This window comes from Empidonax traillii, unplaced genomic scaffold (assembly GCF_003031625.1).
Source record: "Empidonax traillii isolate 1590-97213 ecotype Southwest subspecies unplaced genomic scaffold, ASM303162v1 scaffold142:size1213974, whole genome shotgun sequence".
Taxonomy (NCBI): Eukaryota; Metazoa; Chordata; class Aves; order Passeriformes; family Tyrannidae; genus Empidonax; species Empidonax traillii.
Genome location: NW_020955335.1, coordinates 612361 through 637517, shown reverse-complemented (window position 1 = coordinate 637517; position 25157 = coordinate 612361). Strand labels below are relative to the sequence as shown.

At 40.7% G+C, this 25157-nt stretch overlaps 1 protein-coding gene across 4 annotated transcripts in view; it reads right to left on the bottom strand.

Moving 5' to 3' along the window:
- THSD7B (thrombospondin type 1 domain containing 7B) overlaps positions 1–25157 on the bottom strand; it is a 306100-nt gene that overhangs the window by 156536 nt on the left and 124407 nt on the right. For all 4 annotated transcript variants that reach the window (XM_027884317.1, XM_027884316.1, XM_027884318.1 and 1 more), the window contains 2 exons: positions 15683–15838; positions 13829–14026 (listed from right to left, as the gene is read on the bottom strand). In XM_027884317.1, coding sequence (XP_027740118.1) covers positions 13829–14026; positions 15683–15838 — 354 coding nt within the window. The remainder of the gene's footprint in view (positions 1–13828; positions 14027–15682; positions 15839–25157) is intronic.

Sequence of the window (25157 nt, the reverse complement as noted above, 5' to 3'; positions counted from 1 at the left end):
AGTGCCTGTTAAAATCCCAGCTTTATTTGAAGACATACATTTACTGAAGAGCCTTGGGAAAACGGGATGCCATATAATATTAACAAACAAGAATATGCTCTGTCAACCACATGCAGCACCACAGACATTTTGAAGACCTAAATAAATAATGTATTAGAAAACCTAGCCCAGGCTGAATTAATGCAGACTCCAATGATACAAATGAACGGCAGCAGTGGAATTATTTTCCTGGGATTTAAGTCGTATATAGCATTAAAAGCAGAGGCCTTGAGATACTTAGAGATAGGCAAGAAACTGCTATCTTTAGATCTATGCATGCCCAGGGAGCGCTCTGCCCAACTTACAGTCTCAGAGAGTTTCCAAGAGAGTTACCAAATCACTCAGCTTTATTTGTAAGCACCATGAAATAGAACAAAATATCCTCTTGGCTCTAGTATCCTTTGACACAGCACTAAGTGTACAACAAACAGTGCTGACTTGGGAAATCTCCTGAAAGCAGGGCTGGGGGTGATGGGAGTTTTGCATCTGGGAACAAAAAATGGAATTTGAACTTGCAGGATCATCCTGGTTTCTACAATACTGTGGGCAGCGAAGACTCAACTCCCCCCACCCGATGTGGGAAGGGTCCTGGTGGACCTGACACCACCTGGAAGTGACTCTGTCCCTCCAGCAAAGCATCCTGGGCTCAGCCAGTCCCGCCAATCTCCCTGATCACTTGTTAGCGGCAGGTAAATATTCTCCCTTCTTTCAGAAAAGTCACTTATCAAACTACAGCCACCTCCCACCAGATGCAGTGCCTGAACCCCCACGGACACCTCTAGCCACAGGCCCACGCCAGGAACTAACTTTGTGGGGTTGCTTTTCCCTCCCCAGCAATATGAAAGGAAAAAGTACCATTGTCTGCATGCAGAGCTGCTGCCCCAGTCCACATGGCTGTGCTGGCTGGTTTTATTCCTTCTTTCTTTTTCTGGGCTTGGTAATTACCACGACAATGTGAGGGTTCATTAGCAGCAACACCATCAGGCGAGTGATGGCAAAATATAGACCACAGCTGTCAGAAAGGAACTGAGCAAATTCATGCTCACAGTCCACGTCTCCGTGTTAAAGCATCTGCTTTAACAACCATGGCAGGAGGATACACTAAAATTATACGGGCTGGGAAGACTGGGCTTCAAATTGCAAAACACATCCCAGCAATCCAGGATGATTCTGTTTCTAGAGAAACTCCAGCTCCTATAGACATTCTCTTCACAAACCTTGTTCTGACATTTGCAAGCTGCCTGAAGATACAAACTGAACAAGCTGCTTATTTAGAAAGGAACCATGAAATATCTTATCCCGTTACTTGTTTAACTCTCCTAAACAAAAGCAGTACCTAATTTGAGGCAATTACAGCCATGTTTCACAGAGACAGAAAGAGAAACACCATACAATGGAATTTTAAATTGTTCTCAATCTCCTCACAGAGCTAATCTTTCTCGATTCACTAATTCACATTCACCGCAGCACTTCACAAAAGCCCCCATTTATTAAATACGAGATTCAATTCGCAGATAAACAATTCGATAATGTAATCTACACTTAAAATAATAACTTGGCTTCAAAGTTTAAGGGGGGGAATTAGGAGTTTTCCCTTTTCATGGCTGTTCTTAGCATCATTTCTTGCCACAACTTCAGAGCTCAAGTCCTGTAATCAAGGTCCACCGGGCTCGAGTTCCCACACAGGGCAGGATCTGCATGAGGATCGAATGCTGTCCCACAGAACTCACGGAATTCAGTGGGAAATCTGCCAATAGGAGGACATTAAAGAGCATTTAGGAGCTGCATCTCATGGCTGTTTTCCCTACTCTGCAATTTCTCTACTGTTTTATCGCATGTTCTTCTCCTTCCATTATGACCACCTGACTAATCACAAATTGCTGCCTAATGAAGAGTGCTGGCATTACAATACTTAATTAGAATTAAGAGGAAGATTTACTTTAAAAACCCGACAGACCAATATGCCCCAGAGCCAATCTCAGTAGTGCAGAACTACCCCAAAATTTCCATGTCCCCAATTCTTAATTAAAAGTTTGTCAAAACTTCTTCTTTTACAGGGGGAGCCTTCCCGTCCAGAATCCATTAACCTCCAAACAAGTGACTAAATTGTTTTTAAATCAGCTCCACTTCATAAACAGCCTGATAAAAAGAAACTTAAAGAAAGTACAAGACTTATCTTTCATTTCCACTCAACAGCCTTCAGAACTACTGCACAAAGGTGGCTCTCACAATCACTCCTGTCCAGCACACAACGTGCAGCACCGAAGGAATTTCTGCTACAGAAAAAGCCACCCAGCAGGGAAGGATTAAATTACACAAAAAAAGCCCCTGCTTTTTTTCCCCTCCACTAAAGGGCTGTGGTCAGAGATCAATGTGAGGAGCTGTCTATTGAAGTTAGACTCAAATTATTCCCTTATTTAAACCCCAGGAGGAGGTTGCTGCTGACACCCGGAGCACGGCACACAGCCAGACCCCAGGTGCAGCTCCTCCACCTTGCCTGAGGAGCAGTGAGCACCAAGACCTCATGGCTGCAGGCTGCTCCCAGCCTTTTCTTGACTCCTCTGACTCCCTGCATCCCTGCAGGGACACTGCCTGCACTGACTCCTCTGCATCTCTCCTCTCCCTCACCCCAACCCCTCCTGCAGACTGAGCTGGAGGGAGGCCCCCAGCCCCACACACCCCGACTTCCTACAGATACTCGCTCCCAGGTCTCACTCTCCTGTCTGCACAATCAGGTTTAGTTTGTTTCTACTTCACAGAGAATGTAACTGGCTTGTTCTGAAACACTTTTTTCCTTTCCTGAGTTATATGAGTTGGACTCTGTCCCACTAAGCCTCACATTTAGAATGCAATAAAATACAGCCTGTTTCTTTACCCTAATGATCTCCTGCTTAATTTAAACCTTCTATACTGTTGACTGTTTCTCTTAGCAAAAAATAATAAAAAAAAAAGTCTTGGCTAAAATGATTTTGAGCCACGAATTGGGCAATTTTCTGCCTGTTGAGAATTTGAAAAACATCACATGAATTAGAAATTACTTTCTGGCTTGTTTTAGTCTGGTGTCCTAAGGAAAACATTGTGCTGTTTATCCATATGTTGAACACCAGAGAATTTTGAAACCTTCTATTAATGTAAATAAAATTCAACAGAGGAGTTGTCTCTAAGATTCAAATGCCTTTCTGAACTACCTGGTGAGTGTTGGACAAAGTCAGAAACCATTATTGGGCTCTCTTGCAAATTAGCTATAGGATCCTTCAGAAAACTTGTGTGAAGGGTGTCACATAAATATAGCTGAATATCTAGTTAAAGACAAATTGTTTAAGGACAGTATTAATGCAAAAAAATTTGAATTTTTCAATTCAAAGTCAACTCAATAACATCTCTCAAGGAGATATTATGAGTAGGAAAGTAAACTTCGAGGAAGTTTTGAGGTTACAACTGTGTAAATAAGCTCTAAAAGCACCATCTCAAAACCAGGTGAAAATGCCACTGATGCAAATGCTATAAATAGCCACTGGCCATTTTTAGGGAGCCCCTTTCTGTGTAACAAAACTGACAAGGATGGGACTAAAGCACCAAAATGCCACAGAGACTCCACTTGGGATGAGGAGGATAAAAAGACATCATAAGAGACACTGTGTGTTTGAGAGACTTAACACAAATGTTATCAAATCAAAATCAAGGAGTGAGATACGCTATCTTAATATCTACATTTGTTAAACACTTCCTTCACTAGGAGAAAGGCAGTGAAATCTTTAACCCCTTTTGGATTGCATTCAGTCCTAAAAACCAGAACCTTTGTGGATGAGATTCCCCTCACTGTCACATCTCCACCTGCTCCTCCTGGTACACTGAGCCACCTTTGGGTCACAGATCCAGATTCCTGTCCTTGGTAATGCTTTTCAAAAGGATCCTTCCAGCCTCCTTCCTCTTCCATCCACACAAGTTAATTTTACAACTTGTCATCAAGCTGCCCTTCTAACAGAGTTCAAGAAGGATCCTACTTTGCTCACATCTCCCCTTTCTGAACCACGGTTCAGAAATAAAATAACTCTACAAAAAGAATATGAACTCAACATGTACGTAAAGTTCTGTTTAGTTTAAAGAAAACAGCCAAGCAGGTATTTTATGCTCCATTTCACTGAGAAAACAGGAATTCTATTGGTACTTAAGGTATTTTTCTTGTCTTTTACTGAAACAACGTGGGATTTTTGTCTCCAACGGGGGCAAACCAAACAAAACAATTTCTTCTCCAGACTAAAAAAGTTAATACTTTTTTTAATACTTCTGTGGTTATGGAATACAATACAGGAACTTTATTTCAGTCTCATAATCAAAAGGTTAGAAACCATCAAACTCAATAAAGATTCTCTAGGCATTAAAAAGCAGTTTATAAATAAATAGTTTTAAACTATACATATGCACTAGCCTGGCATACAAATGTTAATCCTTCCATGCAGTTTCTTCAAACCACTTGCACCAAAGTAACAGACCTACAGGTCACACACACATGCCATGCTCTTTAGGTAACCTTTATCACAAGCTCAGATCAACTTAGGTCAAACTTATTCCATAACATTTAAAACATAAAGGGCAATAAAGATCTTGCCATTATAACTGATGTTTATATTTTTCTCAATGTTATAATTCCCCATTTCTGAAAGGGCTACCTTGAACCTTTGTTCGAAATCTACAGGTGTTTGAAGCTCAGGTTAGTTTTTAAAAAACCTCATCACTAGTTGCTCCCTCTCACTCGTGCAAGTGGGAGGTGGATCTTTGAAAATCCATCTCCTCCCTGCTGAAACAGCCACAGGGCAGAAGCAGCCTCTGCCCTCACCATTTTAACACTGCTCTGAAGTCTTGAAAAGCATCTTTTGGAGACATTAGGCATTAAAAAGTAGCGCTAGATACTGAAAAGGAGCCTGGTTTTGCATAGCAATTCATCTGAGGGCTTTCTGCACTGACCACGAGCACACGCCAGGCTAGTACAGAAAAAAATATATTCACAGGTGGCTGTTAATACCTTGTACTGACAAGCACAGGAAGGATGAAAGTTTGACTTATACCTAATCAACTCCTCTGTATCTCCATCTGCCAAATACAAGGAGCTAAAATTATCACTGGATACCAACTGTAGTTGCCTTCTGGATGACTGACACAAGACACAGCACCAGCAATTGAAAAAGCACTCTCGCAGTTCAGCTGGAAAGCTGGCAACATATTTGCATTCAGACATGGAGAAAATGAATCAGAATGTGCTTGAGTTTATCCTCTCAATTCAAGCCCACGATCTCCCACCCTTCCAGCACTAGATATTTCAGCCTGTGCTTTAGTGCCAATACTCCTGACTCCAAGACACAGATATTTACACAAACACAGCTACTACAAGAATTGTTTATAGACTTTTCAGGTTCTGTCTTCCTTGGTTTGTGGACCACGTGTTTGCTCTAATCTTGAATGAAGTAAAACTGTTCAAGTGTGACTAAGCAAAGAAAGCTCTAACTTCTCAGCAGCTTACCTTAAAATTAATCTGAAGCTGATCTCCTGCTTCTTCTGCAGACACCAATTTCAGTAGAGGATGCAAAGACAGTAAATTCTCCTGAACTCATGGCAGTGTTTGTGCTCTGTCTGTCTGTGCACCAGTCCTAGAGCAGGGCACAATCTGCATTTTGTCTTTCTAAATGTTTCCAGCAGGAGACATCAAATCTTTGGCACGGTACCAGCTGCTGTGAGGTAAGGCTTGATGAAGGTAACTAAATCCAGTCCACCTGGCTCATTAACAGCCAGCCTGCCCAAAGAGCACATCAATCTTTATGACTACAAGAAAAATGGGTCTCAAATCTACTGAACAAACCACACACCATACTTCAGGATTCCTCTAACACTCATAACACTCATCAGCCTTGCTACTAGACTGCAACATCCTCCTTCCACCACGGCTGCTAAATGAGAAATACGGATCCTACCTAACTGCCAGAAAGCTTTGCTTTCAGGATTTAGAATTAGCTTTTAGGATTCGTGTCCCTAACAGTCAGGAAAGCATACTGGTTGGGATCAGCAGCTCCAGTGACAGGGTATGGTGGGATACACTCAGGAACTAAGAGGAGGGATGAGCAGTGTGGTGCAGAAGGCTGAGCCCCACAGTGGTAATTGAACCTGCAAGCTTGGAAGAGCTGGTACCTGTTTAATTTTATTGACTTCACGTGCAAGTGGGTCGAGTAACTGGGTAATTTTACCATTCCCTACAAAATAATTCCAAATCTCAGAGCTGTACAGTTGTTTCACCTCCAGTTGGCATTTACATGACCAGTCCGTAACTGTGTGTATTAATCACACCCTCCCAGTTCTGTCCTGCTAACGCTGACAGCACATAAATCTGACCAGAGCAGTTTATCGGTCTGTCTTTTTTAACCTCAATGATTCCAGAAGCTGAGACAAAACAGTTCCTAATCCATTGGCCAGCTATTTAACTTTTAACTAGACACTGTTCTTTATTTCCTGTGTATCACTCAGAGCTGACTCTCCTCCCACACCCTGCTCAGGATGTCACAGCCCTCATGGGCACTGAAGAAAAACTGATTTTCATTACTCCATTTGTTAAGGTAAGATTAAACAAAGGTGCATTTCCACATTAACTTGAAAACTAGTGTTTTAATTTTACAAATAAAACTGCTTCTTTTGTTTTTCAAAAGTTTCTGTTTCTAAAATAAGGAATTACCACAATCTAGGCTCATGCTACTCTTACAGGAGAAACAAAATCTCACTGTACCATTAGATACAGTGTTGTGCCACTGGACTTGATGCATCAATGCAAATTTAAGATGTCACAAAGAACGTATTTCAGACTTATTTTCAATAAACTGAATGCAGTCTTTTCTGTGAGAAATAAAACAGACTCTGCAAATGCATTCTGTATCACTAATTCACTGCAAAATGAAAAGATCATGAATTCTACCCAGGTAAGAACTTGGCTTTGTAAGAAAAAACTTTCTTAGGGACCACAGGACACGCTGGGATGGACCTGGGAGCACAGACAGGTAACTGAGCACATTGTTGTTAACATCCCACCCCCAAAGAGCCTTCAGCTTCTGTGAGTGCAGAGCTTCACTGTCAACCTGTGGCAGAACATAATACTGGATCTTAAAATAACACTGCTTTGATTACCTTTACTTCCCTTTACTCTTCGCTTCAGTTCCAACAGGAATTCAGTGTCTGCTCTGTCAATCGAGCCGTGTGAATAATGGATTTCTGTTTGGGCACTGAACCAAAAAACAGGAAAAAAAAAAAAAAAGTAAAAGGAAGAAAAACTGTATAACTGTTTAAAGTAGTCTGAAGAGAGACTGGGGGAGGATTTAGGAAAAAAGTAATTTCAAGATAAGGTAAAATGTTTGTTTAATGTGAAGGGAATATTTTGCTTTTATGCTAACAACCTCTTAAAAATAATTTGATTTTTAAATTTTGTTTAAGGCTAGTACATTTACCAAAAAAAAAAAACCCAAACATTAACCCTTTGATCAAAAAATGCTGAAAAAAAATATTTTGACTCTGAAATAATGTTCTCCAGTTTTACAAACAAAACTGTCAGGTGAAGCAGAAATTTGGGAACAGACTTATTTCAATCGAAAGGTGTATTTTTTCAGTGAACTTACTAACACTCAAAAAGCAAAACCCTCTTGTTTTCTTGACAAGTGTCATGTTCTAGATATCAACTGTCTAGAACCAAAGAAATAAAGGGAGAAATAAAACAAAACTGTTGTGCTGAAGCTACTGTCCCCAGTACTGCCAGAAGAGCAGCAGCAGCGCTCCTATATACGTTTTCTGCTTGAAGCCAAAAGAAGCAACAGGCCTAAAAGTTTAGTGAACACGCTTGTTTTGTGGGTTTCTTCTACTCACCCACCTCTGCAAATACACCCTGGGGTCTTGGGGTGGGGGGAGGTTGGGTCAGGCTGTTTCTTCTTCTGGCATCACATTGCTGAAATGAGGAGATTGATTTTTCACTCCAGAAGAGAAGATTTCTGTTCCTGCCTCTCCTCACAGCCACTCGAGCAGCCCCGTGTCCGGCAGCGCCGGGGCTCAGTGATCCCAGGATCAGTGATCCCAGCTCAGGTAAATCCTGCAGCTTGAAGCCAGCAGCTTATTCCACTGAGACTAATTAAAGAAAACATCTTGCCACCACAACAGCCACGGCAGCAGTGTTTTATGTCTAAGCCACCACCCTGGCAGATTGTCTGCAGCAGGGAGGTTCGCCTCTTACAGTTGTGAGTCCTTAGACCTGCCTGATATCATCAATTTATCAGCTATGGCTGGGAAGGGTGCACAGAAACCCACAAAGTTCCTGGGAGGAACTAGGTGAGGTAGAAGCTGCTGAAGATGGTGTTTCTGTGACAGGTCCGAGGAATAGTCCTTTGGGTGCTACAGGAGAAGAGAGACAGCAACATCTGTCTGAGCCCCTCTGGGCTCAACATCTGCCTCTCCCCAGCACTGCATGAACTGTGCATGAATAAGGAAGGGAGAGATTATTCAGCTCTGCTATAAATACTGTCCTCAAAAAGGAAGACAACTCCTCAAGTCTGGTTTGTCAGGTTGGATGGGTCCCTGAGGTACCTGGCCCAGTGAGTATAGATATCCCTGCCTATGGCAGGGGGTTCTGAACGAAATGATCTTCAAGGTCCCTTCCAACCCAAACCATTCTCTGATTCTATGAATTTTAACTCCCACAAACCAAAGACACCCTGACACCCAAGCTGACACTACAGAAAGGCAAATACTCAGCAGCTTTTGAGCTGTGACTAGACTTGTTAACAAGGAGTAAGTGTAAAAGAGTTTGAATCCAGCAAGATCACATGACCTCTGCATTAAACCTTGTTGCTGATCTAATAATTTCTGATTAAAACAATTAAACCTTTGGGTATAAACTATTTCATATTTTTGATTACTTAGACAATATGCTGTACACTGTCACAGATAAATTGTCTTTGCTACTGCTAATTCTTCTGGTAGGAATAGGAACAAGCAGAAGCAAATTAATAAATGATGACATGGGAATTACAACAAAACAGATCGGCGACTTGTGGATATGATTCTGAATAATAATATTTTACAATCTATTCCTGAGCACTGCTAATAGGTGAGAATTCATTTATAGTATCGTCAGAGACATTTATAAAATGCTTGGAAAAGGAGTTGTTACTTTTATGAGTCATACTTGTTATTTCACGAATTTATTGTTATAGTTCCCCTTACATAAGTACTCAGGTTGTACTCCTTACCATAATGACTACTCTGTTCACAAGCTACACAATGGGCATTTTTAAAAAAAAAAAAAAAAGGCACAGTTTGGTTCAGCATTTTTCTTGTTTCAATCTTATTTTCCATCCTTATTGCAGCCTAAAATAGATATGGAAAACAACAATAAAAAGGGTGCCCAAGTTGCTTCATCAGACTGAACCCAACAATATTTATGAGTTAAAATATACGTTTATATATTTCTTAGCATCTAAATCAAACAACTGTGAAACTACCCATGAAGACATAACTTCTGTCTGGACTGAGGTTCTACCTGCTGATCCTGAGCCAAGTCCTGCAGTTTCCTGCACTCTGCTACAGCCCTGAGTTCCCCTTGACTCACCATACTCTAAATGCTTGTGCCTCTTGCAAAGACAGAAGCAGCAGAGCACACAAAAGATTATTATGATCATTGTCTTCAAAAAAAAAAAAAAAAAAGAAACGCAACACATTTTGGCGACTGCCCAATTGCACTTGAAAATGAGAAAGTTTTAACCACGTTCATGTTTTGCGAACTGGAAAGTTTTCAGAGAGTTATTTTCATCTGGTCAATGCACAGTAATGTTTGTCGGTTCTAATCAAGACTGCCCAAAATCAAATGCCAAATACTTGCAACTATCTGATCAAGAATACATTACAAGCAGGCAATTACTCAATTCCTTGTTGAAAACTGAAAACAACAACTCTGAGAAAAATCACAAATAACTTGAGTTGTCTGTGAATACAAAAAGAGAGTTTTCAAATAAATTCTTTGATCTGCATTATAGATCTATGTACCCAATGATACATTTACGACCATCCAATTTTTAGTCTCATCATCAATTTTCCTATACTGTTCTTTTGGCTTCGCAGACTTTACCAAAAATATCCATCGTCCTTCATTAGCTAAATAAAAAACACTTTGCTGAAAAATTTTGTTTGGAAAAAGCATGAAATAGAGGTCTTTTTTCATTCTATGCATTACTTCACATTGCATTTCTATGCATTATTTAATTTTATGTGATTTATTACACTACTGTCTTTTGTTGCTACAGAAGAAGACCACTTGAGGGATATGGACCAGACAGTAAGAGCATCTCACATGCATCATATACATGTTCAGTAACTTATTAACAGAGATTAGAGACACTGCTAGTGGGAGCAGACACCTAACAATGAAAAAGTAATGAGATTATTATTGTCTTCTCATTACTCCTCATCCATGCCAAAGTACTGCAAATCACAAATTACAGACTCCAGCTACTCCATAAAAAAACTGCTGTACACAGTATGTGCTCCGTGGAGGCCACTTCATTACTACACATTAACCTATTTAAGGAACAAAAAGTCATTTCTGCACCTCTAGATCAAGTGGAAGTACGATTTAGTCCTTACTAAGAGATACTGCTTTGACAGGGAAGTCTTCAGAGGAACCTTGCAAACCAGAGTTGGATCCATCTGTGAGTTGCTCCTGGGTTGTCCAAGCTCCAGCTCAGGCCAGCAGCAGTTTGTTACCTGGGTCAGTAGCACAAGATCTCACCAGAAAGGATGGCTTTTTAATGTGGGAAGAAAGGACACTACAAGGGATTCAAAGGCGAAGTTTCAGCTGTTCGTTACCCACTGCTCCCTGCTCACCTCTCTCATGGCACGGGCTGGCACCACAGACGTGGCATGGGAGAAAGACAATGGGGTGACCAGGAGTGGGACAGAGAAGGACTAATGCCCTGTGAACTTCACTTGCTGTCCACCAACACATTTCAGAGAGAAAGATTCACCTCCAAGCTCCACCTTGCTGGAGGGAAGTTTAGTCCAACAGGATCCCATGGGCTCCAGCAGCAAAGTCCTCTGCCGTGGGGGAGGACCGAAAACACGGCCAGCTCCCCTCCACTGCAATCGGTGTGATTAAAGCTTGTTTTAGGCAAGTGAAAAAAACAGTGTCCCCATGACAAGAGCCTCCTGTCTCTGAGCCAGGGGGAGCAGCACAGAACAGCTCAGCTTACACAGCAGGGCACAGGCTGGGGAAGGACTCGGTTCAGCCACGCTGGGGATGGAGAAAGAAGAGAAGGTGGGCAAGGGCAAGGAGGTGTGATGCCAAGATGTCCTGCATCATGGCTCACACAAACAGCACTGAGATCAGCTCTCCTTCTTAAGAGAAGTCAACCAACACACTGCAGTGAGAACAGGGAAAAAAATGCCCAAAAGTCTGGCATTCATGTGAAAATGAAGGTGTCTTGCAGACAGAGAAGACCCCAAGTACCCCAATGAACATACTCCAGGTCCAAATGAACTGTTATTAGGATGCTGATACACTGGATTTTGTCATGTAACAGGGTACAAAAAAATTATTATTTTCATCCCTGTAGGCTTTCAGTGGGAATACTGAACAACAATGCCAGGCATGGATGATGGAATGACTGCATAAATTACTGGATTTTAGGAGACAGAACTGAATTCTAGAAAATATGCTTCAGTAAATGAAAATACCAGCACATAATACAGCTTCCCTAAATGCTTTCAGCAGGACCCTTACTTGCACAGAATATTGAACATGTGTACAGTGGTAAGCATGAGCACAGGCCTTATGCTGTTTTACCTGTAATTGATACATCGTGTTTCACAAGATTCCCTCCTGGCCTCCTACTACCAACTAACCAGCCATTCCAGGTAAAACACATTATGCAAGTCTGACACTTACTCCAGCTTTTATCCAAAAAAAGACACTACCTCTCACAATGGAAATTTAGCTAAGAGAATATTACAGCAGGAAATAAAGTTATGAACAAAGCAACTAAAGTTACTGGATTGAGGGAAGAAGAAACAAATAGATTTGGGTTTTTTTTTCCCAATTTCTACTTTAAGGACTCTTCCTGACCTCTCCTACTCAACCAAAAATTCGGAAAGGCTTAAAAGTAGTATTAAGCAGTGCTTCTAACCTGCCTACTGATATGGATATCTCCTTGTGGAACCTTCTCAGTTATAACTGGATACTGATCACGTCTAGTGACAATGTTTGTCCCGGGGTTGGCGGGGTGGGAAGAGTGTCCCAACATAGTTATTTTGTAACTAGAACATGCACAGAGTAACTGAAATGAAAAGGGTACTGTGAGATCTCCAATACCTTGTTGAACAACCCAGTGAGGAAGAGGCACTTCAAAGGCTTGGCTTCCGAAGGATCATAGCCAGAGAGAACAGTTTGATCAGAGAGCAGGGAGCATCTGCCCTGGAACGTGCTCTCCTTCCCAGTCACAACTTGGTGCACAGGCATGGATGTTGGCACAGTTCTAACAGTGTGAAGTACATGGTGCTCCTTAGCAACACCATCCATCTGAACACCTCACTGCAGGCCTGGACCTACAGTTGTGATCACAGATCAGCAGAGACCACTCAGACAAAATCCACGCTCAGCTCTTTGCTCTCCACTTTATTCTGGCTGTGTCATTTTATAACAGTTGGAGATTTTTTAATTTTTTTTCCCCCATTCTCAAAAATTTACAAGAAAACCACACAGATTTAAATGTATTTCAGGAGAGACTGTGCTCTTCAGACAAAGCAGCCACCATTTCTTTCTGTCAGGTTCTAATGCCTTGTGAAGGACATGCTATTTTAACCACTTGCCAATTAACCCCTCCTGTTATCAACTTGTTTCCTGTGATCAGTCTAAGCACCATGTAAAAGAAGAATTCTCCATTTCAGACATAATATCAGGCTCTAAAGTTGCACAATTTTGCCAGTTTTGAGATGATAGCACAGTCTTGCTGTGACTAAGGACTGCAAAACTGTGCTCCATGTAATTGAATCTAAAGATCTGACAACACTGACCTTATCAAGGAATGAAACCTTTGGCTGGGGTTCAAACCAAACATAAGAAATAACATCTTGCCGGTTGTTTGTAAACGTCATGTAAAAATGTACTTATTCATTATTAGCAACTTGTACACTGAACACTCTGCAGGTCTCCAACTGCTGCCAAGTGAAGGATTACTTGGTATGAGTATTTCAGTGACATCTTAGTCCTGCATTAATTCTGGCAGCACAACCAAGCATCCCTTCTCATGACTGTAACAGGGTTATCACAGCGAGATAAACATTCAGACCACACACCAAAAAACTGAGGGTAGAAGAAATGCTAAGGGCTGGGGTGATATTTTGAATGCCCACAGCGCTGCTGACCTGAGTGAAAGCCTCACTTCAGTATGAGATGAGCGAGATGGAGGATTCTGGGCAGAACCAGGACAGTGGTATCCCACTTTTGTGGTGATAAGGCCGGGAATGACAGTACATGACCTGCACTGGTGAGTCATCTCCTTTAGGATAAAATAGAAGAGGAGGCTCCAGGCAAAATCCCAAGTCCTATCAGCACCAGGTTCTCATGAGCAACACAGCCAACTCAAAAAAATCTCAAACTTTCATTAAAATTCAGTAAGGAGATAATTTAAATACTCACAAATGCTCTGCATGAAAATGTCATTTTAGACGGAGACACAAAAAAACCACAGATGGCTTTTGAGGCCATACCACTGCTCACCTTTCCTGCTCTTGCAGGCAGCTTTCAGGATGCGGTGTCCAGGCCCACATTTTCCATGGTCAGTCACACACACTCCTTCCGAAACGACCCACTCGTAGCACAGAGGGTCTTCACAAGGAATAGACTCCACTAAGTGGGGACAGCCTGCCAGGGTGCCCACTGGATCCACAATCACCTGCCTTTGTCTCATCCTAAAGCCTGGAAAAAGCAGAACTGAATTAACTGGACCACAGTAAAAACATTTACTCAATCATGTAGCAGGAAGAGGACTATAGAGGGCACCTGGAACTGGGGGATAAAGAAGGGTACAACATTTACAAACTGGACTGACTGGGATGGCACCTGGCTGTATGAGCCCACAGCCCTGCCATGCGATATCTAACAGTGTGTGAAAGAATTCCAGCAACCCACATTTCTCACATTTCTTTTTCCCCTTTTATCAACATCAGATAGAAATACACATGTCAAAATGTAGACATTTACCAGGGATGCATATATTAATGCAATAGCAGAATTAAAATAAAAGGAGAGGAACAGTTAAGGAACTGAAGATATAAAGGACATCTACACTCTGCCTGGGAATCCACGAACGAAAAGACTTGTTTTGAAACACAGCAGAGCAGTTTACTGAGAAATTAGTATTCTGCTTTACGAAGGTGTAAGGTTTTCTGATACATAATGCATATCAGACCTCTTTGAAATGACATCCTATTAAACTGGAAGATTCAAATGTAAAGTGGAAGAAAAAGGTTACAGAAATAATCATAGAATTGATTATATAATCTACCTCCTTCTGAATAAAGCCAAAAGTCATGTTGCTATATAAAATGCAGAACTAATACACAAGTATCTTTCAGCACGTCCTTTTATGTAAATGACACAGAATTCTGAGAAAAAGGTAGAAAAATATATATGATGGTCTTTCCCCCAACAGTCTCAGAGCAGGGGCAATTACATAGCCTTAGTAGAGGCCACGTGGAAATGTTCTGCCCATGAAACAGAAAAGGAAACTAAAATAAAACATTCCAGAGAATGTAACAGATCAAACTTCCACAGGCCTCAAATGAGCAAAAAGAAATTATTCAAAACTATTCAAACATGAAATGCTTTTGCAATTATTTATAGTTAAAGATTAATTTTTTTAGTATTTCTCTTTTAATTTGAAAAATTTAGACCAGTTAAAATCATTTCACAAACTTAGGCAGCTTTCAGAAAAGCATAATGTCCAAACAATAATATCCATTCCCAGACATGGACTCCAACAATCATCTTTCCAACTTAGAGCCTTAGGAAAGGCCCTGCAAGGAATCTCAACGTGTTTGCAGCAACAACCATGTACAGCAGTCAAATGAAATCCCGGGGAGGCTAAATTATACTTGTACAGATAAGAAGAACAACCTCTTGGGTCAGCCTGACTCCAGATTTCAGGGCTGTGGGATGCACCTTAGTGCTGACCTGTTCCAGCCAGCTGCACTGCCCTGGAATCCAGGCAGGCAGCAGGACTTCCAAGGGGGATCACAGAGGAGCAGCCTGGCAGCCACCAGCCCAAGAAATCCTCCTTCCTTACACATGCAGTGCAGGATAAAGGGATCTGAATCAGCTTGGGGAAAAAAAAAATCTTATCTTTTTTTTTATTTCTCACATGAATAACCGCAAAAAGCTTTTAAAGGTCACATTCCACGACACACACCCAAGAGCTTCATCCTATGTTCGATTAATTTTTAAAAGGGAAACACATTAAGCTCCCAACGTGGAATTTGACACCACTGCCTTTGCAGTGTTATTGTAATATTCCATGGCCTGCCTTAGACCCCTTCCATGCTGCACAAAGGAAGGGAGAAGGGCAGCCCTCACCTCTGGCTCCGTGGCGGTGCTGGCAGCTCTCGTGCTCGCAGGGACCCCACGCCGACCACGGGGACACCACGCACTCGGCCGGGCACGGCAGGTGACACACCTGGGAGCTGGAGGGAGCAGGACCCTGGCAGAGCTTCCCATCTACCGGTCTGGCAACTAAGAGAGAAGAGAAAAAGAAAGAAAATCAAGGCTGTAACTTCGCCCTGACAGCACTCCACAAGTTTACTGCTGACCTTAGTTTTCCGAAGTGCATCAAAATCCAGTGAGTTTTTTTTTTTTTTCAGGGTCTTATCTCCCTGAGCAAAAAGTTAATCCTGTGTTCAGCAAGGCACGTAGAAGTTTTATCTAAATTGTCCATACTTGGCAAGCCAATTAAGACTATGCTTAGTGGTAAACAGCAGCTTTAAATCCAAATTCAGTGCTGATTTTCAACAATGCTGGAGCAATAAACCGGAATCTAATCCCTGCATTTATGGCCAGGGAGACCTCTTTATACCAGACTGGATAGAAAGACACCCAAGAAGGAAATCCAAAAAGGTCACGCTGCAATTGGGAGCCAGGCAGAGGCAGGTGCCCCCCTGCAAAGCACGGGGGAATCTCCCCATCCCCTTCAAGGGCACTGCCACCTCTGGATTATGGATGAAGGGTCCAGACTTCTGAAGTTTGTTCATCTACTTCCAATAAAATCGAGCAGAGATCTTGATTTCTTCTATGCAGACAGCATCTTTCCAGCCTGGGAGGTGAGACATTTACTTGAGTTGCCAGGCATGGATCTCCAATCCTCTTTTTCCCAGAAAAGAGCTGACTCCAAGCTCTGCCAAGGACCAGTTTAACTTCATACCAACAATTAATTTGGAAAATTTGACTTTCTTTGTATTTCCATTTCACGTTAGAGATTTCTAGTTTCAATTAACTTCCCTCACCTTTTTATTTGGGGCAGAGGAAGGAAGGAAAAGAACAGGAAAGCCTCTTCAGTCTATCTTCTGAGTCATTATATGATATTGCATTTTAATTACATTATGGGCTGAATTTGGCTGTCTCTTTAGATAAATCAATATCAAAGCAGTCTTTCAAAAGGCACAGGCTTGTTTGAGTTTACTCTGCCATGGTATTACCAAGACTTCATTAATTTTTACAGCTACTGAGTTTGTTTTATCCTCATTTTTATTTTTAATGTCTGTTTTTCTTTGCTTCTATGCATGGAATTGATTTGAAAGGAATTTATAAAAACACCCCCAATATATGACTAATCTTTTCTTTTTCTGATATTTTACCACTTTATTTGAAATTAATCATTTGAAGAGAAAAAAAAACAAGTTCTTTTTTTTTTTTTGAACACAAGACTTCAGTGCTTAAAATCCCCATACATTTTGATTTGCACATCCTGAAGCTGACACTTCAGACAGTATCAGTGCTTATGACTCCAGCTCATCAGAATAACAGGATTAAACAACAGTGGGATTCAATACTAAGCTGAAAGATAATATATTAGTAAAAAAAGACCATTTTCTGAATGACTTCTGAGACACTGTAAGGCCTCTGACATGTTCATTTAGAGATTAGAACAAGGTGGCATAAATCCAATTCACCTGAATGTTCACACAGGGAGACCTTTTCTGGAGACCTTGCAAGAGAAGTGACAGGCAGAATGAGATAAATATTAGAGTTTTAAGGATAAGAGTATTTCTTTTACCAAGAAGTCTCATGCATGGCTTAACCTGCCTTTCAGCATCAAGCTTTGCAAAACTGTATCAGTTTTTGAGAGTTCACCTGAAGAAATGAAAGGAAATAAAATTGAGGGCAGATGGTCAACCCAAGGAATGAAGTCCAGTCCTGCTCTGCTCTAATTCAAGGTGTCATTGCCAGGAATGGCTCTTTCCTCCTCACTGATTTTTAGATTTCTGTACTGAATTTAACTATTTAAAAGTGGAAGCCACTCTATAAAGTCAGATTGTTCTCCTGCCTTGAAAACCAAGCAGTGTGCCCGAGGGCATTTGAAACTGATTTTGGATAAAAGAAAAACAAGAAAAATTGATTATGAAAAGTTAAAGGGCCTACCAGCCACCCCAGACTCATGGAAGACTGAAGGAAATCCCTGCCAACCATCTCCTGCTCCTCCTCCTCCCTCGAGCTGATGCCCTATTTAATTCCAGCACCAGGAGCTCTTTTCCCAGGACCGACAACCTACCTGTCACTGCAGCAAGACTGTTTGACTGCTCACTTCCTTAGGTAGTTCTTTATAATCTACAGAAGGTAAATCAGCAAACACCATCCTAATCAAATACACAAAGACACCCCAGGTCTGTGCCAGCTTATACTCACTCTACACTGACTACAAACCTTCAGTCAAAGTCTCCAATTTGGAATTAGCCAAGAACAAAAAAAACCCAAAGCTGCATTAATAAATGCAAATACAACATCCTTTGCTGACACCAGGCAGGTATAGAGAGCCACAGTTTCCAGCACAATAGCCAGAGTGACTGGATGGCCCAGCAGAGTCCTCTCTAAAAGAATTTCATTCTTTTTTTTTTTTTTTTTAAATTTTAAATTTTAAATTAAGGCTCACTTTTTCTGTGAGTGTTTTAAACACCAAAATCCTCGCACACTGCAGCCTCCAAATGGCACAGGTAGCCTGGCTGGGGATGTCCTACTCAGGAAAAAAACCTGCCATTATGCCTATGATAAATGAACACAGCTGCTAGGAATGTCTTTAGGAATAGGCCAGCCTTCTGATTTTGTTCAATAATTGACTCTGCAATGGTGTTTTCCTACATTTAAATAGAAAAAGTGCTTTTTGTGTAATTATTTTCCTTGGAACAATATCAGCCTTTTTTCGGTGGGGGGTGGAAAGGGAAAGGCAGAAGCCAGGGAAGGGAAGAGTGGGAGGGGGAGGCAACATCTCTGATTCAAGTAGCAGCTTATTTATGACGCTTGTTCTTACCTTTTAAAATCCTGTGTTCTTCCCGATCTACAGAACAAACTTGAAAAAGCAATCAAGTACTAATCTGGGAGCCTCTGAAACATTGCACATTTCTATAGCTGTTATATTGAATCTCTCCCTTATAAATGTGGCTGCAGCTGTTCCCAGCACCAGTGTCTTGCCTCAAGTTGGAATTTTACTATTTGCTGTTATTTTCAGGTTATTGCTACCAGCAGGAGATAATAAATTGGGTTCTAAAGTGTCTTGTTTCTCTATATATTTTTACTGAGGTAATGATTTGGAGGAAGAGTGGAAGAGGAAATCAGCTCTGATATGATTATTTCCATAATGTAATTTTGAGCCAATAAATAAATTATCTTTGAATACAGTCATGTGGACAGATACTTGCAGGCACACATACCAACGCTAAGTTAAAAGCAATGCTGACCAGACAGAGGGAGAAATGCATAGGATAGCATTTTGGATGCAGAGATTCCCGTCAAATACAGTTTTTCAGCTCCTCAGGAGGTAAATAACTTTTTTTTTTCCCTGGACTTTAACTACATTTCCCTTCTACAATGAAAACCCAAGTATTTTTGATATTAAAACCAAAATGAGACGTTTCTAAATATCACTGACAAAGCTGGAATACACACAGAGATTATCAGGTCTGTCTCTTACCTATTGGTGCAGCCGCATTTTAGGTAATGTTCAATTCTGAAGGAAATAAATCCAAATGTTTACCATTTCTTTTCGCAAAACTAACCCAAATTAATGATTTCCAGGGTACAGGAAAGGAACAAGAAAGGGATGGCATATCCTTGTGAAAGTTCTTACTGCCTCTGCCAGGACTTATAAACCAAAGACACTTGGATCAATACAAAGGGAAATTACTTGAGAAAATCACAAAGGAGTGAGTTATGCTATAAAAACACCTTTGTGTGTAAAACACAATAGGGATAAACCCAGCACAACGTCTGTAAGCAATTTCTCTAACCTGAAAGACTTCTAGCAAACCCAAAACATTACCCAAGGGAGAAGTGGTGAGTGCAATTTGAGCAGCCCGGAAATGGCACCGACCCCAGCCCGCTGCATCCCTCCAGTAAGGAGCCCAATGCACGCCATGCCTGATGGAAAGGGCTCCTTTATGCTTTTAGGAAGAATCAATTAGTTTGGAAGTCACCAGGCACAAAGTGGAAGTCCTATTTTCAATTAAAATCTATTTAACAGACAGGGAACAGCGTTATGAATAGAAGGCTGATCACAGCATGAAAGAGGGTTAATAGTGGATTGCCAAGAGCAACAACGGTTTAATGTATTTCAGAACAATAAAGATCCTCACAATTTTATTAAAGTGACACAGACAAAAAGTATTCCCCTCTCCATAGCCTCTGCTTTACAACAGGACTGTGATCCCAGCTGGAACACTGTATTGTTTTCCTACAGCAGAATTTGTGGAGATTAAGGACAGAAACCACAGATCTGGCAAAAATTCAGAGTGAACGTGGGGCTTCCCACCAGCAGCCACATGACTGAGCAGGTCAGAAGTGACAAGGCATCAAGAGTGTCCAGGAAAAACAGTGGAGGCAACAGGGATGCTGGGATGGCAGTGAAGCCAACGATGGGAAGGGAAAAAGGGCTCTGTGGGATGTTTGAGCCTATTGGCTGTTACCCAGAAAAGGCTGGAAATCACTGGGACAGACCACCAGAGAGGGTGAGAGAAGCCATGAGGAAAACAGGAAAGAAAACCTATGAAACAGAGAAGAAAACCCATGAAAATTTCATTTCATTTATCTCCAATGTCTTCTGTTCCAGCACCAGCCTAGCCACCATTGGCTCTGCTCCCTCTCCACTGTGCCCCAGTTTGTGGTGTCGCCTCGTACATGCAAATCTTTTTAATTTTTCATCTCGCTCCATGTTATTGTCTGAACACAATGCAGCTCCCTGGCCTCGTAACAACAACAGGACAAAATTACACAGAACAAACCATCACTGTTTTGAATAAAATGAATCCAATTCCAACAGCAGGAAATTATGACAAAAATACAGATGCAATTAAAATCTTAGTTTTCAAGGGTGAAAGCCTGAACTAAAACCTCATATATCACATGAACTAACTGGGCTGCATATTATTTGCTGGATACCACAGCCAACTACACAAATAAAAGTATTTATAAAAGGTAACTATTTCATGGTCATAACAAATACCTTGTTGAGAAAAAAAAAGGGCTATTCTTTATAAGGCACCTCTTACAAGGTTCACTTCTTTCACTATCTAAGTCCTTTTATATGTTATTCTCTTCATTTTAGTTTGATTAGTTTCAAGACATGAAAGAAGTGAAAATATTATACTTCTAAAAGACATTAGGGAAAATGTTTTTTTTTCCTTAATGGATTCAAACTAAAATTTTTGAAATACACATTTAAACACTACTGCCAAGCACTGCAACGATCTGAATAAAATCATTTCCTCTCCTGCTTCCAAAGGGTTTCCCCCGAAGAAGCCAGCTGTTACATATTTATTTTTCCATTATGTGAGTTGTATCTCATAAATTCTGCTCAGCATTTGGTGAGCTTACAGATCAATAACTCGGCATCCCAGAATATAAATCTGATGCAGACTTCTCTGAATATATTTCACACTTCAGAGGTGCATTTCTCATCTTTTCAAGCCAGCACGGTCATCCCGGTGATAAATAAGTAGTTTGGGACGAGAGGGATCCTTGGGGGGGGGTGGTTCTTCCACCTGAGAATGTGGTTTCTGGGATTCAGGTCAACTACCCCCGGGCTGGATGCTCCTGTTGCTGGACCATGAACCTGCAGAACAAAGCTTTTTCCACACCACTGCTGACCATCAGTTCTCTCTCCCCTACCATGGTCCCAGACAAGTTTTCTCATTACTAATATATTCTAACCTATGTCCTTTTCATAAACCAGACAAGGACAACAGGATTTAAACATCAAAGTTCTTAAATTCTAATTTCCGTGGAGTAAATTAATCTTCTCATTCCTGCAGCTTCACCAGCATAAATTTACAAAAACAACAACAAAGGGGGAAAAAAAAAAAAAAAAAAAAAAAAAAAAAAAAAAAAAAAAAAAAAAAAAAAAAAAAAAAAAAGAAAAAAAAAAGGTGTGCATTTAATCCAGGGCTCGTACTCCTCACAGGGCTCATATTCACTCCAACAGTGCAGAACCTGCATCAACTCCTATGGGCAGCTTATCTCCATCAACACAGCCTTTTCCCAGTAAATATGCAGGATGGCAACAGCCATAAATGACCTCAACCTGCACAACCAACTTCCAGGTTCTAAAGAGTCGGAGCTGGTGGTTCACAACACACCTGGCACCCAAGGGGATGGGGGCACATTCAAATCGGATTCTCCGCTGGTATTTTTCTCTTCCCAAAACTGCTTCCATAGTTTACTGAACAGATGCCACATGTACTAGACTGAAACACTAATCCCCCAGAAGACAGGCACTGGAAGATCATGATTGAGAGGAGAACAAAGAACTTGCAGGGGAAAAAAATGTGGCACCTTCATTAGGAAACAGAGTGTACAGAGCAAAGAAGGAAAATCAGAATACTTTAGAGCTAAAAAAGACAAAAGGGCTGAAAGAAAAGAATGAGGATAAATAGTGAATAATACAAGATATGAATGAAGGGAGTTCTCAAATTAATCTCTGTGCAAACTCCAAAGAGGCACCATTTTCTGGAAAATAAAACACAGTGCCAAAACATCTCCCATATGGGAATCAAGAATAGTCTGACAAGTTCACCCATCAGATAAGAAAGGAATTGATATTTTTGTCTATCAACAGTAGGGAGAAAGCTCAATATTTTGAGGAAAACAAGAAAGTATAAAGGCCATAAAATCATCATTTTGAGAGTCGTATAAGTTGGAGTCAGATGAAAGTGCAGGGGAACAGTTTCAGTTTCAGAGCATTTTGTGATTCTGTCAATAAAGTGGCTTGTAAGACAAAACCACATAAGGGAATACACAGGGGGATGGATCACAAAGTACCCATCAAACCTGAAAAGGTACTTGAGTATTTTCCAAGTCCTTAACTCTAAACAGACTAAAGGAGGTTTTGCTGCTACAGCTGGCGACACACAAATTCGTAAAAAAAAGCTGATGTAAGATGAACCAGGTGGAATTGCATCCTAAAAACAAACCAAAAATTAGTATGGGCTGGGGAATGACAGTGGAGTAAGTCAGTCAAGATATTTTGTCTACTAAGAGTGGAGGGCTGAATCTCCCTCGAAGGAAAGAGGGATATAAAAGTAACTTCTGTAAGAAACAGCTTTGCAGGGTAACACTAAAAGGTATTCAAAAATAATGAAGGCATAACTATCTCACACACCTGCTACTGAAATTCAAGATCAAATAAAAATGAATATAAGGAGACAAATATGATAGAGACGGTCATTAAGCAAAAAAACCTGTAAACAAGACTATGGAACCTTGTCCAGGTATAAGAATTTTATGTGGATTTTCAGATGGAAAATAACAAAGATTAAAAAGATAGGAATGCACAATGATTTGCTGGTGAGATGGTAATAAGAGATACATTTTATTAGCCAAGTTTAGTATGCTGGATAAACAACAAAGAGGATTCAAGGGAGAACAGCATTTCACAAAAGTCTTTTCAGTCCTATAATTAAAACTTAAGCAGACAGGCTGCAAAAAACATTATAAGAAAATTCTGCAAGTGAGAGGTAGATTGGATCTCATTCAAACAAGTAAGAAAGAAAAAATGTCAGGATATATAAGGCACAAATTTTATGAAAGAATGACAGGGCAGACAGAACCCTAGTTAGAAAGCTACAGAAAATATGGAGAGAACAGCAATCCCAGTCACTAGGGACAGCAGGGAACTAGTTCAGAGAAGAGAGGAAATGCTTCTGGTGGATTTTATAAAGGCTGCCATCTACCAGACCACTGATACAGAGTTACAGTTTCTAGATAAATCCAAAAAGCAAAATTTAATTAGAAAACAAAAGGATACTACTTGGTCTTCAGAAGAGAAGGTAAAGAATTCCTGGTGAAGAAAATTAAATCAAGGAACCACATACATTAATTAACTGTTTGAACATAAACACAGACACCACTCCCAGACTCTAAGAGCAATTTTAATTCCCATATTATTGGAATCATTCATTGTGAATGAGAGGAGAGTTGCATTGCCAAACTAGGAGAGGTTTCATGAATTGATCATTGCACAATATTCTTCCCTACTTTTACCAAATGTCTTTTTTGTTGGTACCTCGGGCATCGCTAGATAGTTCACCCAAATCAATTAAAATTTATTGTGGGGAAACACATTTCAGGTAAAATTCTATAAAATCAACAGTCACAAAAATCCCATCTCTTTTAGTAAGCCCACTTGCAAAAGAGAAGAAAACACGAGAGTCCCATGGTAGCAGAGTCTTGCTTTGAAGATAAATTGAGGGTCTGCCTTTCTACTTTATTTAAAAGAGCTTCCACATGAGTGAAGAAGCACAAAGAAGGGTAACCACCAGCATGCCCACAGTTTGGTCCAGACACAGGATGTCCAGGCACAGGGATTAGGGAGTACCCAGAGCCAAAGGGCAGAAAGGACAGACTGGAGCTGTACTGTACATACCTCATTTCCACATTCTACTTTACTTTTTGAGCAAATTTTGTCTCCTCCTTAAAAGCAACATCATTTCCAACATGCAGATTTGCTACTTCCATCTCTGGATATCAAAAGAGTAACGATAAACCTGAAGTATCAGATGACGACCTCTCTTGTGAAAATTGAGCATTATAAATTTAAACATGTTAAAATTCAAAGAGATACTTGAAGAAAACACAAGGATCTGTTTAAAGCTAATCACGTTAAAGTTCAGTCTAAATTAACAAAAGCCTCACAGCGAGTAGAGATGTGGAGTTCCTTTTACCTGTTTACCAACAGTTTCATGGAGATGGAACAATCTCAGCATGCAAGACTATTAACAAGGACTCCAAAGACTGGAAGATCTTCTGCCTCCAAATACTCCTCACCCATGTTAAAAGTATGGACTTCCTCCTTAAGGCCAAAAAAATATGTAACTTCACTTGGATCAAGACAGGGATTTCTTAGTTAGGTCACCTCTTGGGGGAGAAAGATGTGAAATCTTATCAGTGCATTTCTCAAAGTAACACCCGAGTGAGAGTTTTCCATTTCCAGCATCTTCAAGCTGGAATTTTATAATCAAAAAATAGGAAGATTCCTGTAGACTTAACCTTCTGAATAACTGATATAGAGGGACTCGAGAAAACAGGTGCTCATTTTCCAAACACACACATTTTAACAAAGGAAGAAATAGATGGGAGGAATAAGCAAATGAAAAACGGGAGAGATATCCTTGGGGGATAAAAGAGCTTTGAGCAGTATGTATAAATACATCACAGATGGTACCTGTCTCCAACTAGGATTCTACATATTTTATCCAAGAATGCTGCTGGAGAGACCACAGGACAAAATCTTCTTTCACATATGTCATTGGGCCTCGGTCCAAATTCTCATTGGAAGTAACCAGAAGAATAACAA